Consider the following 14,555-nt stretch of genomic DNA (forward strand, 5'->3'; position numbering starts at 1 on the left):
ACTGTGTAATACTGTCGGCTATGCGACCTCACTATAGTGGCGAACGGTATTTAATTCCTCTAAAAGAGTAATTTCCGTGCTTACTATACTGTGTATTGACATCCACGGTTGTACGGTGTCTCTAAACACTTTATCGCCTTACTGACAAGCAATCAGTAATACGCACACACGGCCCGCTGTCCATAATTCTATCGACGCTAGCCGAAAAAACCCCGGTTTGGCCATATACTGTGTATTGACACCCCACGACTGTACGGTGTCTCTAACACCTTTCTGCCAAATTCGCTCGCAGCCCACCTCAGTTTCTCCGCTACGATGCTGATGGCGCAAACGAGCACGGTCTTACGGCTGTTATTCTCTCTTCCTAGAGGAAGGACAGCCTCAGACTTTTGCATGGCTCCAAGCGTTTGAATCGCGCCCTCTCCGGACGGCCACTCAAAGGCTTACAGCCAAGCGGTTTATGACGTTTTTCGGCCATATAGCTGATTTATATTAGCGGATCCGAAGACGCTCACACCTCCGCTCCAATACTCGGAGATATTAAGGGTAGTATCAACCTCAAGTGAGCTTGCTACCCGCCACAATAAGTTTCAAAGCTTAAAGCGCGCGCACAGTCAGACGCGCGCGGCATCTCGTTTAAGACGGGCGCACGTACCCCTCTAACGAGCCTCAGAAAGCTGAATATCGTGGCATTGTTCATAAGTCCACTTCAGTTTGACTAAGCAAAGGTCCCGCCCCGAGCTGACGGCCGGGAAGCTTGCTTAAGTTACACACTGCTGCATGAAGTGCTGTCATTACGAGCTAGCCCAGCATTTGCTGTGGATTGAACACGCTTTACGACGGCAATCAGCCTTCGGCGCGTGGAACGCCGTTTGTCTCATATAAATCACCTTGTACTGTGAATACGGTACATTAAGAGGATGATTTAGCACTGCAGCACGCTCGACCGTGTTATTGTGATAATGCGGTCGGGCAATCTACGGTGGTTTCATTATTTACCGAACCAGACTGAGATCTCGCCCCCTGAACAAGCTGACGAGTCATCTCCTTTATAAACTCATTGCATCGCTTTATAAGCTATGTTCAATCAGAGTGATACGCATCTCATGCTTAAACTACCAATATTAACCCATTACGATGGGCGTGCGGAGATGGCATCCGTGGGACACGACCTACATTACGTGCCTTATGACACATTGACACAAGCTGCTAGGACCCCTTTCACGAGGCGTCCTTATGCAAAGTCTGATCCATTCTGTCTAGTGACATTTGAAAGTCAATACCCCCCGCGAATCGTGGGTGGAACACTTTTCTCCTCACTACAGAGGCACGGCGGCTCTCTCCCCTACCTATATCTATGTGGCCGTGATAACAGCGAACCACGCTTTTACGACCGACCATTCATTTAATTCACAAGCCTGTCATCTCTCAGATGCGGACGGCGGCGGTAACAGCGAACCATGCTTTTACGGCTGGCCATTCACTTTATTCATAAGCCTGTCATTTCTCAGATGCGGACGGTGCTCGAGGCACAGCGCTCTGGAACTGTCCAAGGTCCTGGATGACACATACGTCTGACGTACATCAGACGATCAGCTGTTCATCTGCGTCACAGATCACTCACTAGAGCACCTGTCAATACAGGCTATTTATGGATCGTTGACGTTATCACCTCCCGTGACAATTATGCTCACTTGTCTTAGAGCATGGGCATGGTCTTAGAGGTTTCTCATTTGACAATTGTGACATGGCCGGCTGGTCCCCGCCGTCCACGTTGTCAGTTTACAGCTTCGACATCCCTGCTTCGCACTACTGAGGTTTGTTGCATTAAAGGTGCGCCCATTAGCTCACCTGTATGCACGATATGGTTTTTAATTATATGCGTCCACCGTGCGCTTAGAGAAGCTCACATGTACACGCTATAACATTTTGGTATACAATAAGATGCGCTTGGGAAAGCTCACCTGTATACACAGCTGTGTTATGATTTGTGACACATACATTGTTGTTCATCTGTGTACGTTCACGGTGCGTTGGGTGCCCACCGTTACGTTCATCAATCATATTTGTACACATTCACGGCGCGTTCTGTGCACTGATTTATCTATACGCATTCACGGTGCACTGAAGAGTTCACCCGTGTGCGCACAATTTATTATCAGAACACATGACGGCGCGCTCGAGAATCTTGCCGGCCTGTGCATTATAACACTCTGATTCATCTATATGCATTCACGATGTATTCAAGTGTTCACCTGTGCCCGTGCAATTTATAGTCAATACACATTTACGGCGCGCTTGGAAAGCTCACCGATCTGTGCACTATAATACTACCTATATGCATCCCGATGCGCTCGAGGGTGCACCTGGGTTCACACTATTGTGGTATCTGTATAATCCCACGCTACGAACCGTTCTGCCGCATATTATAGTCAGATCGGCCGTTCGTGAGCTTCGCAGATCACTCACTACGTATGTCTGTTGCTAACAGTGGTTATTTAGATGGATCGTTGAAACCATCGCACTGGCTCACGCCCCTCTATGAGCTATGTCCTATATAGAGCCCACTCTCTGCGAGTTTGGCTTCTTCATGAACTTGGTCTACAGGGGTATCTATATCTATATTTGATATCTGCTACGCGGCCGGCTGGTCTTCGCCGTCTACGTTGTCAGATTGTACAGCTTAGACGTCCCTGCCCTACGAGCGCAGGTTCTCTCGGCTCAATCATGCACGCTCATGCGTTTTATGTGTACACCACGGTGCGCTCAGCGAGCTCACCAACGTGACTCTGAATTTACTTATCTCGCACAGCCGCGGCGCGCTCGGTACCTCGCCGTCTTGTGCTATGTTATGTGCCCCCGGTGCGTTTAAAACCCCACCGTGTGCGCGTCAACAATTTATATGGTGCTTACTCATTTGCTTTTTAAGCTGTGAATATGCCGGGTATAGGGCCACACGCAGTGTCTCTCCGGTAAGGCACTTCAGTACGTTGTGTATGCACGGCGTGATGGGATTACGTTCCCCCATAGCGTCAGCTAACTGACGCAATGCGAAGTGAACCGTATTGAAAGGGAACGCTTAGGTTACTCACGTAACCCCGGTTCCCTGAAATAACGGGAACGAAGCATTGCGTCTCTTGCCGTGCTACAAACGTCTACGCAGCGAGTGTTATTCGGCTGCGCGCTTCAGTCGAATATAATGAGCTCCTGACGATTGAACCGCGCTTATATAAGGACGCGTTCCTCCCGCGCGCGGGTTCAAACGTCATTGGTCTGTACTTTGTACAGACGTTAACCAATAGGCTTCAGTCACGGAGTAAACAGGAGTTTCCCCCATAGCGTCAGCTAACTGACGCAATGCTTCGTTCCCGTTATTTCAGGGAACCGGGGTTACGTGAGTAACCTAAGCGTTCTGTAGGCTACATGATCATGGGGATGTCCAAAAGACGACCATTGACACCTTGCACAAGGAGGGCAAGACACAAAAGTAGGGATGCACCGATACCGATACTGGTATCGGGTATCGGCCTCGATACCACATTTTCTAAAGTACTCGTACTCGTTAAAAGTCCCCCGATGCCTGGAATCGATACCACGGTCTGAGAAATGTCTATGTTTGAGCGGCGTGTAAGGGGTTAATGCCTCTTGTGTTGTCCAAAGAGGCAGAGTTTACAACAAACTAGAAAACTAGTCCTTTGTTTTTTTGTTAAATGATATGACTAAAGCTGTTACCTGTAAATTTAAATCATGTTTTTTTATTAAGTACTCGGTATCGGCAAGTACTGAAATGCAAGTACTCGTACTCTACTCGTATTCCAAAAAAGTGGTATCGGTGCATCCCTACACAAAAGGTCATTGCAAAAGATGCTGGCTGTTCACAGAGCTCTGTGTCCAAGCACACTAATAGAGAGGCGAAGAGAAGGAAAAGATGTGGTAGAAAAAAGTGTACAAGCAATAGGGATCCTTAGAGAAGAAAATGTGGGGGAGATTAAAAAGTGTGGACTGCAGCTGAAGTCAGTGCTTCAAGAACAACTACACACAGACGTATGAAGCCATGGGTTTCAGTTGTCGCATTCCTTGTGTCAAGCCATTCTTGAACAACAGACAGTGTCAGAAGCGTCTCGCCTTCAAAAAGGACTGACTGCCAAAGCTATATTCTCTGATGAAAGTACATTTTGCATTTCCTTTGGAAATCAGGGTCCCAGAGTTTGGAGTGAGACAGGAGAGGCACACAATCCACGTTGCTTGAGGTCAGTGTAAACTTTCCACAGTCAGTGATTGGTCCACTGTGTTTTCTGAGGTGCAAGGTCAACGCAGCCGTATACCAGGAAGTTTTGGAGCACTTCATGCTTGCTGCTGCTGAAAAACTTTATGGAGGTGCAGATCTCATTTTCCAACAGGACTTGGAATCTACACACAGGGCCAATGCTTCCAGTACCTGGTTTAAGGACCCACAAGTATCCCTGATCTGAACTGGCCAGCAAACTCGCCTGACCTTAACCCCATAGAAAATATATGGTGTATTGTGAAGAGGAAGAGTGATATGCCAGACACAACAATACAGAAGAGCTGAAGGCCACTATCAGAGCAACCTGGGCTCTCATAACACCTGATCAGTGCCACAGACTGATCGACTCCATGCCACGCCGCATTGCTGCAGTAATTTAGGCAAAAGGAACCCCAAATAAGTATAAGAATAAAAATAAGTAAGAGTGCTCATACTTTTCATGTTCATACTTTTCAGTTGGCCCCAGATTTCTAAAAATCCTTTCTTTGTATTGGTCTTAAGTTATATTCTAATCTTCTGAAATACTGAATTGGAATTTTCCTAAGTTGTCATTTATAATCATCAAAATGAAAAGAAATAAACATTTGAAATATATCGGTCTGTGTGTAATGAATGAATATAATATACTAGTTTCACTTTTTGAATTGAATTAGTGAAATAAATCAAGTTTTTGATGACATTCTTATTATATGACCAGCACCTGTATAATCAAATTGAGTATTGTGTGCTGCATTGTGCAAGGTTGTGATTTTAAAAATCTCAAATATAAAGAAACTGATACAAATCTATTTTATTAAATTAAATAAACTATCATTTAACATATCCTAATATATTCACTAAACAACTGACATTTGACTCACAAGCGCACTGTCTTTGCATTCAATTCGTCTTCATGCACTTTTTTGAAAAATCAACATGGCTCTTAAAGGATTGTACCAATAAACCTTTATTTCTAAATGGCCCAATGCCGGGACTAAGCGGGTTTGAAACTAGGGTATTTGATGAACACGAAATGCATGCCGAGAGAATTCTGTCAATATTACAGATGCACCGATATTACTTCTTCCACCAATGCCGATAACCGGTTATTCAGACTGATATCTGCCGATACTGATAGTTTGGTGGTTATATTAACTTGCATTAATTAAATACTAAAGATTAACATTTCTAAATATGTTACTCATTGATATATATAATATATATATATAACCATTAATATTAAACGAGTGATGTTTCTTTACACAGAGCCCAAATTCATTGCATTTTCTATCTTTTCCTCGACAGGATATATCGGCCATGACTATCGGCTATGTTTAAATTATCGACCTATAGCCAATAATGTGAAGAAAAAAAACCCACCTCAGATAACAATTATTGGCCGGTATATTGTGCACCACCAGTCAATATCATCATCTCAATTTTGATGGAGGTGGCATTAAGCGGCTTTTGCATCTGAGCTCTTCATATTCAAACTATATTTACACTACCGTATGTACTCAAGTTCACTGAAATTCACTTAAAATTGAAATTCACTGATATTAAATATTGGACCATTTGACCAGGTTATCTGCAGATATTAACACTGACACAAGAGGGAAGCTACCACTTTACTTACAGTACAGTATGATCAGCTAAACGGGACTTATTAGTGAATGCTAATAGTCTAAAAACAAACAAAATAATGGCCATTATATCACTCCATCACATTTAATTGTCAACAACTGCTTCAGATTATTCAATTATCTTCTTGTAAGGCACCGTGCTTGCAAGAGAAGCCCAACTAGTCCAATATTAACCAAATCAACTATAACAAAGTAACAGAAGCAGTTAGCAGAGCAATCACAGACATGCTACACTCATTAAGATATAAGAGAGAGAAAAAGGAAGAAACAAATCAAAGAGCCATAGACAAAAAGACAGGTGGATCCTGTTGCTTTCTGTCCTGCATGCACAGACACCTGAACGCATGCTGATATACACATGGTGCCTTAGAATCACGCTATCAGGCAACCCCTGCTGTTTGAAGACTTGGTGGCATTTCAGCGCAGGTTCTTTTCCTTTGATAGCATGCTAATACATACATTTGACATACATACTCTTAGGGCGCACTCACAACCAAAAACACTATCCAAACCAAACCGCGCTCGGGCGCGTTTGACCCCCAAAGCCTGGTTTGTTTGACTAGTGTGATCGCTCTGTTCCGTGCCCGGGCGCGGATTGTTTAATCGCGCCGCGGCCGGGTTGCAGAGGTGGGCCGGAGCGCGGTTCACTTGGGCTCAGGCGCGGAAGGCTGTGGTGTGAGCGCAATCGCGCCTGAGCGCGATTCAAAAGGTGAAGACGTCAGTTGCGCGACCACTTACGTTCATCTGCCTCCGTAAAAACCTTTTGCTGCGAGCAGCGGGGTAACGTGAATGTCCGAGCTGCACACGTGACACATCAACTAAGCAATATGATGACATGTGAGAGGACTGTCTGTAATCGCGCACCAAACGACTCCGAATAAAAAACACAGACTTATCATTACGGTGGGTTCCAGTGTTAAGAGAGCGCTTTACTTCCTGCTTTTATCAAAACAATCGCATCTTAATGACGAAAGCGCGCCTGGACTCGGATCGATTAGAAGTACAGTGTGAGTGCGTGCGTCTGGGAGAGTAGGGAGGGGTGACAATCGCGCTGGGGCATGGTTTGGTTTGGTTTGGATAATGTGAGTGCGCCCTTAGCACTACAGACTACAGGCAAATGCATGTCCATCTTAATTTTTGCAGGTTAGCATCTACCCACAATTCCATACCAGTGCAGCTGAGGAAAAGAGGACCTGACTTTGACCTACGAAGTGTATAGGAAGAATGAGCCACCTTAAGAAACCATCAAGAAATGATGCTTTGCTTAAGATGACTCGGGTCAAATACCTCTACCGTAGCATTCTCGTACTGTACAATCACAGAGGGCAAACCCATAATGCATTACGTTTCCAGACAGACATCATCTGGTGCACATAATACATTTTTTATGATACTCTTCTTACCATGCCAATCAGCTGAAAATGACACAAAACATCTTCTGACAACAGCAGAACTTGCAAAGATGTTCTGTGCAGGCCAAAGGCAAAAGCAAACTTTAATCTTAAACTTTGCCATGAAGTACAGTGTAATTTGGATGAGTTTTAGGGTTGGAAGCAATTGAATTTCATTTGGGCTCACTTTATACACAAAGTTGATTTACCATCTTAAATGAAAAATTTATTAATTAATCATCTCCACTGAATTGATCTAAATTCAGTCAACCAACCCAAACCATAGACAGGGTGTTTATGTAAAGGCCTGTTTGAATTCTTTGCATAACCGATGGCCCATCAGAAGAGTTTTTGTGCCCGTGTGTTGGCTGGGGGTATAGCAGGCTCCCCTGGGTCACATGCTGGTAGAAGACTGGCCGAAATTGGGCCCTCTAATGCCCATCCTCACTTACCTTCCTGCGCCAGTGCAGCTGTGCTGGTGGTGGGGGTGGCTGGGGCGGTGTGCTGCCGACCCACTATTGGACAAGAGAGCATTTGGTTTTGGCTGACTTAGGACAGAAGCTTAACCTCGTTGGAATCACAAAAACTTACCGAGTGTGCACACACATTTGTATCCTAACAAACCAACCTAAACCAAAGTCTAAATGACTTTAAGCAGTCAAGAAAGTGGGGGCAGATTACAAAATAAAAGCTACAGATAAACATAACTTTCGGATTCCTTACTACTGTTTATGGATATGTCAAGTCATTCACCTGAGAAGTTCCTGGACACCAGCATGGTGGTAATAATGGCTCCCTGGAGAGGAACATAAATGGTTCTTTAGTTTGACTTATCTACACTTGGAACAAACATAAACAATAAAGACAAATGGATGAAGTATTAATCAAACCTTCAGCTTTCTGCGGGCGTTGAACTTGCGCAGACACTCAACGGTCTCTTGGCGATGCATCATGGAGGCAACAGTAGACCGTTGCTAAGTGAAAGAGAAATGGAAATATTAGACAACTGAGCAGTCGGACACGCAACCGTTTACATCTATAGAAGGACAGCATTTAATAATTTTTCTTGGAAAAATGTATACAATTTGTGTCCTTGATATTTCAATTATATGGCACCCATATACAAGCAGTAAGGGACATTAAGCACACTATGCGCAGCTTCTCGTACCTTATTGCATAATGGTTCTGTACTTAAATAGCCAGGTGACTTACGCAGACCCATGGATGCTTGAGCGCTTGATCAGCTGTGATCCTCTTTGCTGGGTTGATGGTCAGCATCTGGTTAATGAGGTTTTTGGCCTCTGGAGTAACGGTATCCCACTCCGGTGATGGAAACTAAAGGAAACGCCAAAGTAAATAAGCAAAGGGGAGATTCTGGGTGATGAAAGGAGAGATTCTGGGTGATGAAAGCACAACTTAGATGTATACAGACATGCACAGATCAATGGCTTTCACGGCCTCTGTAATGGATGTTAACAAGATCAGTGCAAAGTAGCCAAAGCAACCAATGGAAGATTGGAATTTCCACCTGGATGCTTGAAAGTTTGCATAGCGCAAGTGGCCTTTGTAATCGCATCTCTCCTGAACCGCAGCGCTCCATCAAACAGGCAATGCCACGATGCAACAAACACTCCAAACACGCTATACTCTCAAGCACTTAAGGACAGCCCTGCTGACCCGGTCTAAATGGAATTTTAAAAGCACAAATGAAATCAAATTAGAGGGAATCAATAATCTCATCATGCTATGCAACACTGTTTACAAACAGCAGCCTACAGCGGATCACTACACAGATGGATATAAACGTTACACGTCGATACGCGAGGTTCGAAAAAGCTTGAAGGGCTCCTGTTATAGCATCGTGGTAACCTGCCTGCAGCATTTAAAGTTATATACAGATGATGTTGATGGGAAAGAAGAAACTTTAAACTGTGGTTTTCATCTGAGGTTTGAAGAGTAGATGATTACAACTTCACCATTTCCTCTGCTGTGCTTTATGAGCAGGGGGCTGACATCATTCATTATTGAGTAACCCAGCTCTCTATCTCAGGCAATTAAATATTAACAGAGGCTTCAATCTGGACCTGTCACTCGAGGGTGGGACTAATAGCTCTATATGCGGACGACCGTGATAGCATCTGTGTCAACTTTCTGATAAGCACTAGAGAAGAGGCCTAATCGAATTCGAATGGAATAGTAATTGACAAAATGTACCTTGAATGTCATTTTGGATATAAGCAGCTCTAAATGCATAAATGTAAATAAAGCCAAAAAAGTGTCTGAATACTTACGTCATATGCTCCAGCCTTGATCTGTTGGTACAGCTTATGCTGGTCTTCATCCCAGAATGGAGGGTAACCCACCAAGAGGATATATAAGATCACACCTGCCCAGGACACATAAACTGGTGACTTCACAAATAGTAGTACACTGTTCCCTTATATCAAAAGACTGAATTGCATATTTAGTACACCAATGAAGTTATGCATGACATAAAAGGGCTTTTCTCACTGCGCTTAACCCTAAGTTATCTTCATTCTAAACCCTGCTTTTAACCCTGTCCTTACAAAAATTAATCACAAAATAACCATGGTTTTGACAAACATGATTTTCAAAACCATAGTTGGTGAAGTAAAACATAGCTTTGCTTATAGTAATAAATACACCAAAAAAACATAGTTACAACAACTTTACCACCAAAAACATGGTTCACTTTCATAAGGGTAGGTTAAGGATCGTTTCACACTTGTCATTTAGAAACGGGTTTATCCCTGAAGTGGGGTTATCCTGAAAGTGTGAAATGACATCCAAACACAGGGTTGCTTAATAATTACAGACAGGTGTGTAGGAGCAGGGTTGGAGACACCTGACCAAGGGTTAAAGAATGCACATTCTGAACCTTCAGATTATGAATACCCAGGGTTATCTCTTAACCCCTGGTTAAGTATGAATAGTGTGAATCCTGAAACAAATAACCCAAAATGTTGTTAACCTGGGGTTTAGTATAACCCGGGGTTAACTATTACCAGTGTGAAAAGCCCTCAAAGAGTCATCTATGGAAATATTTGTTTAAAACATTGACAATGTGAATATTGGTGCAAGTCCTACCACAGGCCCAAATATCCACTGGCTTCCCATAGGGGTCTTTTCTTAAAACTTCAGGGGAGAGATATCCAGGAGTGCCAGCAAAACCTGTACAGCAATAATGGTAATAACATCAATCGAGGTGCTCCTATCAAAAATCTAATAACAATAATCAAACATAATGGTGCAGTTGTTAACATCAGAGTATGTAAGTGGGGTGGCAAGAATTTCCGTGCTCAATGCATTTTATAATCACTTTGCTCCGGGTTTATGATTTCCTGCTCCTCACTTACTCCTCGCTCTGTGTTTGCTCCATGGAAAAAATTGCCTAATTAACACTGCACTGTAAATTTTAATTTTTTTATTTCATAAACATCTGTGCAGAAGATGCATTCAGTGTAAAATAAATCACACTGCTCCACTCCTTGCTCTACTCCCACACCGCTTGGCTCACATACTCTGGCTAACATTAATGTATTAGCTAGCATAACCCAACAACTACCAATACTTGTATTTACAACATTTATTCATAATAGTTCATATTAAATTTTGCATTTATTAATGTATCTACACTCTAATTAAAGAATGTGTTAGTTTTTTACACATCATTTTGTGTTATGCTTTTAACACATTAGGCCCTATTTTAACAACCTAAGCGCATTGTCTAAAGCGCACAGCGCAACGTCTAAATGGGCGTGTCCGAATCCACTTTTGCTAATTTAACGACGGGAAAAATGGTTTGTGCGCCGATCGCATGGTCGAAAAGGTTTGGTCCTATTTTTTTAATGAGTAATGGGAGTATTTTGGCCGTAACGTGCAATAAACCAATGAGAGTCTCAGCTCTCATCCCCTTTAAAAGCCAGTTGCACTGGCGCTATGTCTAGTCCCCATTTAGATGACGGACTTTGTAAACTGAAAAACTTAAGATTAATGTTAAATAATTGTGTTGTTTTTATTTGTATTGAAATTGTTACTTTTTTATTAAAACCTTTAAAACCTGTTTTCTTTTAGTCATGGAAGTAAAAAAGCAGGCTTTTAATTGCTTTAAATGTATGGCTATTCAATACATCAAAATATAATTTACAAGTATGTAAGAAAAGGTTTGTACTCTAAAAATACTTTATTTGTAACAAACAGGAGATAAAGAATTTACAATCTCCGCACATTTCAGCACTTGGACAGCGAGTTTTTTTTAAGCATTACTTAAAAGGTACCGAGTCATCATGTACAATAAATCCATGAGGTAGCATTTTAAAAAAACTTTTAAAAACGGATGCATTTGTTTAAAGCAAAGCATTTATTTACTTACCAGGCTACGGGTGAAGCAGCTCCTTATGTCTTCTAATGTATCGTAATCACACTCAAAAAAATGAACTTTCGCCTTTGCCAGTTTTACTTAATCCTTTCATATTGTGATTACTTAAAAAATTAATTTAACAACGTGAACTTAATTTAATTGAGTTTATTCAACAAAAAGGTGTGTCTCGTCAGCTTTACTTAAAAATTTTTTGTTCAGCCAACATAACAGATTAATAAAACCAATACAGACTGGCATCTCATTGGCTGATGATGTTGCAGTGTATTATGGGTAATTTTTTTTGTTCTGGCACCCTCTTGCAGAAGTGTAGCACCATTAGATAGGTACCTGTGGCCAACTATGAGTGCATTATCTTGTTCCGATATATTATTAGAACAAAAACAAACAAATTAATGGTTTGAAATGTAACATTTCATTTCAAATATATTTGTGATGTACTTGATAAGCTATAATTAAGAGGCTTATATGATTAGTTGTATAAAGCAGCTGCACTATTATTGATTGATTGATTGATTCAGTGTTAAGGAGTTATTAGATAAAGGGGTGGAGTTTATAAAATGGCATTATTCAAATTTTTGTCATCATTAATCAATTTTTTTTATGTACAATCAACTCAACTGTTGTTTGTTAAGTTTACTTAACCTTCTTTTGTTAAATGAACTAAATCATTGTTCGTTGAGTTTACTTAACAAATTATGTGGAACCTGTTGACAAAATATTTTTAAGTAAATCCAACATTAAATTTTTTTGAGTGCAGTTCTCATTAATGTCCAAGAGACTCAATAATAATCTTTAACATTCAATCCTTTAAAGGAATAGTCTACCCTTTTGCCATATTAAACTATGTTATTACCTCAACCTAGCCCCATTCATTCCTATGGTACCAAAAAAAAGTTTTATTTTGTGTCACCATACTTACTGGTATAACTCCTCATGTAACAGTCTTTAAATAGGGAAAACACAGAAGTGTTTGGTGGCTTCCCTGTTTGGTACCATAGGAATGAATGGGGCTAGGCTAAATGCTAACACATTCACAACACGCTGTACAGTGCACGCATTGAAAAAAGATAGGTATGTATTAATTTGTCTAGTTTGAGGTAATAACATAGTTTAATATGGCAAAAGGGTAGACTATTCCTTTAATCTTTCATATTTAAAAGTGTTTTTTGTGCAGCTGCGCATTCATGTATGTGATAAGCAAACCCGCGTTGTTGTCTCGTTTATAGGCGCTTATACTAATGCACTCTTTAAATAACAAAAAACATATTGCGCCATTTACTTTAGACTTTAAACCAGGTTTTTGTTGGTCAATGACGTAGTCTATTTTAGTTGCCTCCAAATAGCAACACGCCAACATTGCGCCTGAACACACCTCGTTTTCAGACCAGAACGCCCATGGGCGCAAAAGGGGGCGAAAATGCATTTGCTATTTAAACAACGTGGCGCTAAGCGTGAAAATGATAATTCCGCAGGGTGGAAACTAGCAAAAGACACTTGCGTCACGCATTGCGCCGAGTGTAAGATAGAGCCCATTATGTGTAATTTTAACACATTATGTGTCATTTTGTGTTAAAATAAAACACAACTTAAGAATCAATACTAATGTGTTGTTTTCAACACATCCATTCTAAGAGATTACTAGTGCACAATAAACTTACACAAACCATTGTATTGGCATCACCTAAAATTAAAAAATATTAATAAATGCTATATTGCTCATTATAAGTTTATGTCAGTTATAGCATATATTAATGTTAACAAAAACAGCCTTATTGTAAAATGTTACCAATAAATTTACATTTCATTATAATGACCAAATTCTCTACATATACCAGAAATACCAAGACGTAACATTTCGACAAAAATAGTTTTCATAAGGGCAAGTTTTCTGTTTCTAAGGCTGTATAATATGAACGTGTATAGAATAAATTCCCATGATATTGAAACAGGTCCAATTTGACCTTTAGTTTTGTTGTCTGTGACTTGTTTCAAGTGAGTACTGTTCCTGACTCAAAACAAACAGCAAACATTTCAGAGAAAAATTAGACCCAAGGGCATTGCAAAAAAACAAAAACTAATTCTGACTATTCCCCAGAGTTCTCTGGTCCCACTAGATTTACAGTTTGCCATAGAGAGCCAGCTTATAAAAATAAGTGAAAGGAAAGTTAATGCTGCTTAAAAACAATGGCTTTAAGAATAACTTCAGTTTACAAATGCCAGTGCCATGAAAAAAAATATATTATAGCCCTGAAACAGCTTCATGAGAAACCAGTCAAATTTATTTGATCTGTTTGGTTTTGTCTTTAAAATATTTTTGGATCAAAGTGTTTCAGAATGGCTTTAGATATTGAGATATCTTACCAAACCAAGCCTGCTGGTCTCCCTGCACCTCAATGGCAAGGCCAAAATCAGCCAGCTTCACTGCCGCCCCCTTCATCTTACTGGCCAACAACAGGTTCTCTGGCTGCAGGAGGAACAATAAACGAAAAATTAATTAGAGAAGAAACAGAAAGAACATCACAAAGTCACATTTTTGGCTAATTATAGTGAGCGTTTCAGAAAGTGGGTGATCCTAGATATTTATTAGGGCTTCGCCTGGTTGTTCACTTGCCTATAAGAGCACAGATCTCTATCATATTCTGTTTTATACATATATCCCACAGTACTGGATGATTTCCAAATGTAATATTAATAAATGTATTTAAATTAAATGCTGAATCTACCCACTTTTCATACAGCTATTTAACTGCTCATTTATTTTATATACGCATGATGCTAAAGGTGACAATCAAGCCTAATGTCAGTGAGTTCAATTCAATGTGACCTGCATTAGAAGGACATAAACACATCTT

At 40.9% G+C, this 14,555-nt stretch overlaps 1 protein-coding gene across 40 annotated transcripts in view; it reads right to left on the minus strand.

Annotated features, from left to right (window-relative positions):
• Positions 1 to 14,555, minus strand: part of camk2g2 (calcium/calmodulin-dependent protein kinase (CaM kinase) II gamma 2) — a 74,166-nt gene that overhangs the window by 21,402 nt on the left and 38,209 nt on the right. For 26 of the 40 annotated variants that reach the window (XM_065296893.2, XM_065296892.2, XM_065296890.2 and 23 more), the window contains exons 7-13: positions 14,065 to 14,167; positions 10,410 to 10,493; positions 9,593 to 9,687; positions 8,514 to 8,636; positions 8,192 to 8,275; positions 8,055 to 8,097; positions 7,754 to 7,816 (exon numbers count right to left, since the gene is read on the minus strand). In XM_065296893.2, coding sequence (XP_065152965.1) covers positions 7,754 to 7,816; positions 8,055 to 8,097; positions 8,192 to 8,275; positions 8,514 to 8,636; positions 9,593 to 9,687; positions 10,410 to 10,493; positions 14,065 to 14,167 — 595 coding nt within the window. The remainder of the gene's footprint in view (positions 1 to 7,753; positions 7,817 to 8,054; positions 8,098 to 8,191; positions 8,276 to 8,513; positions 8,637 to 9,592; positions 9,688 to 10,409; positions 10,494 to 14,064; positions 14,168 to 14,555) is intronic. The other 14 variants (XM_065296907.2, XM_065296905.2, XM_065296900.2 and 11 more) reach the window with 1 other exon arrangement.

Source organism: Paramisgurnus dabryanus, chromosome 20, assembly GCF_030506205.2.
Source record: "Paramisgurnus dabryanus chromosome 20, PD_genome_1.1, whole genome shotgun sequence".
Taxonomy (NCBI): Eukaryota; Metazoa; Chordata; class Actinopteri; order Cypriniformes; family Cobitidae; genus Paramisgurnus; species Paramisgurnus dabryanus.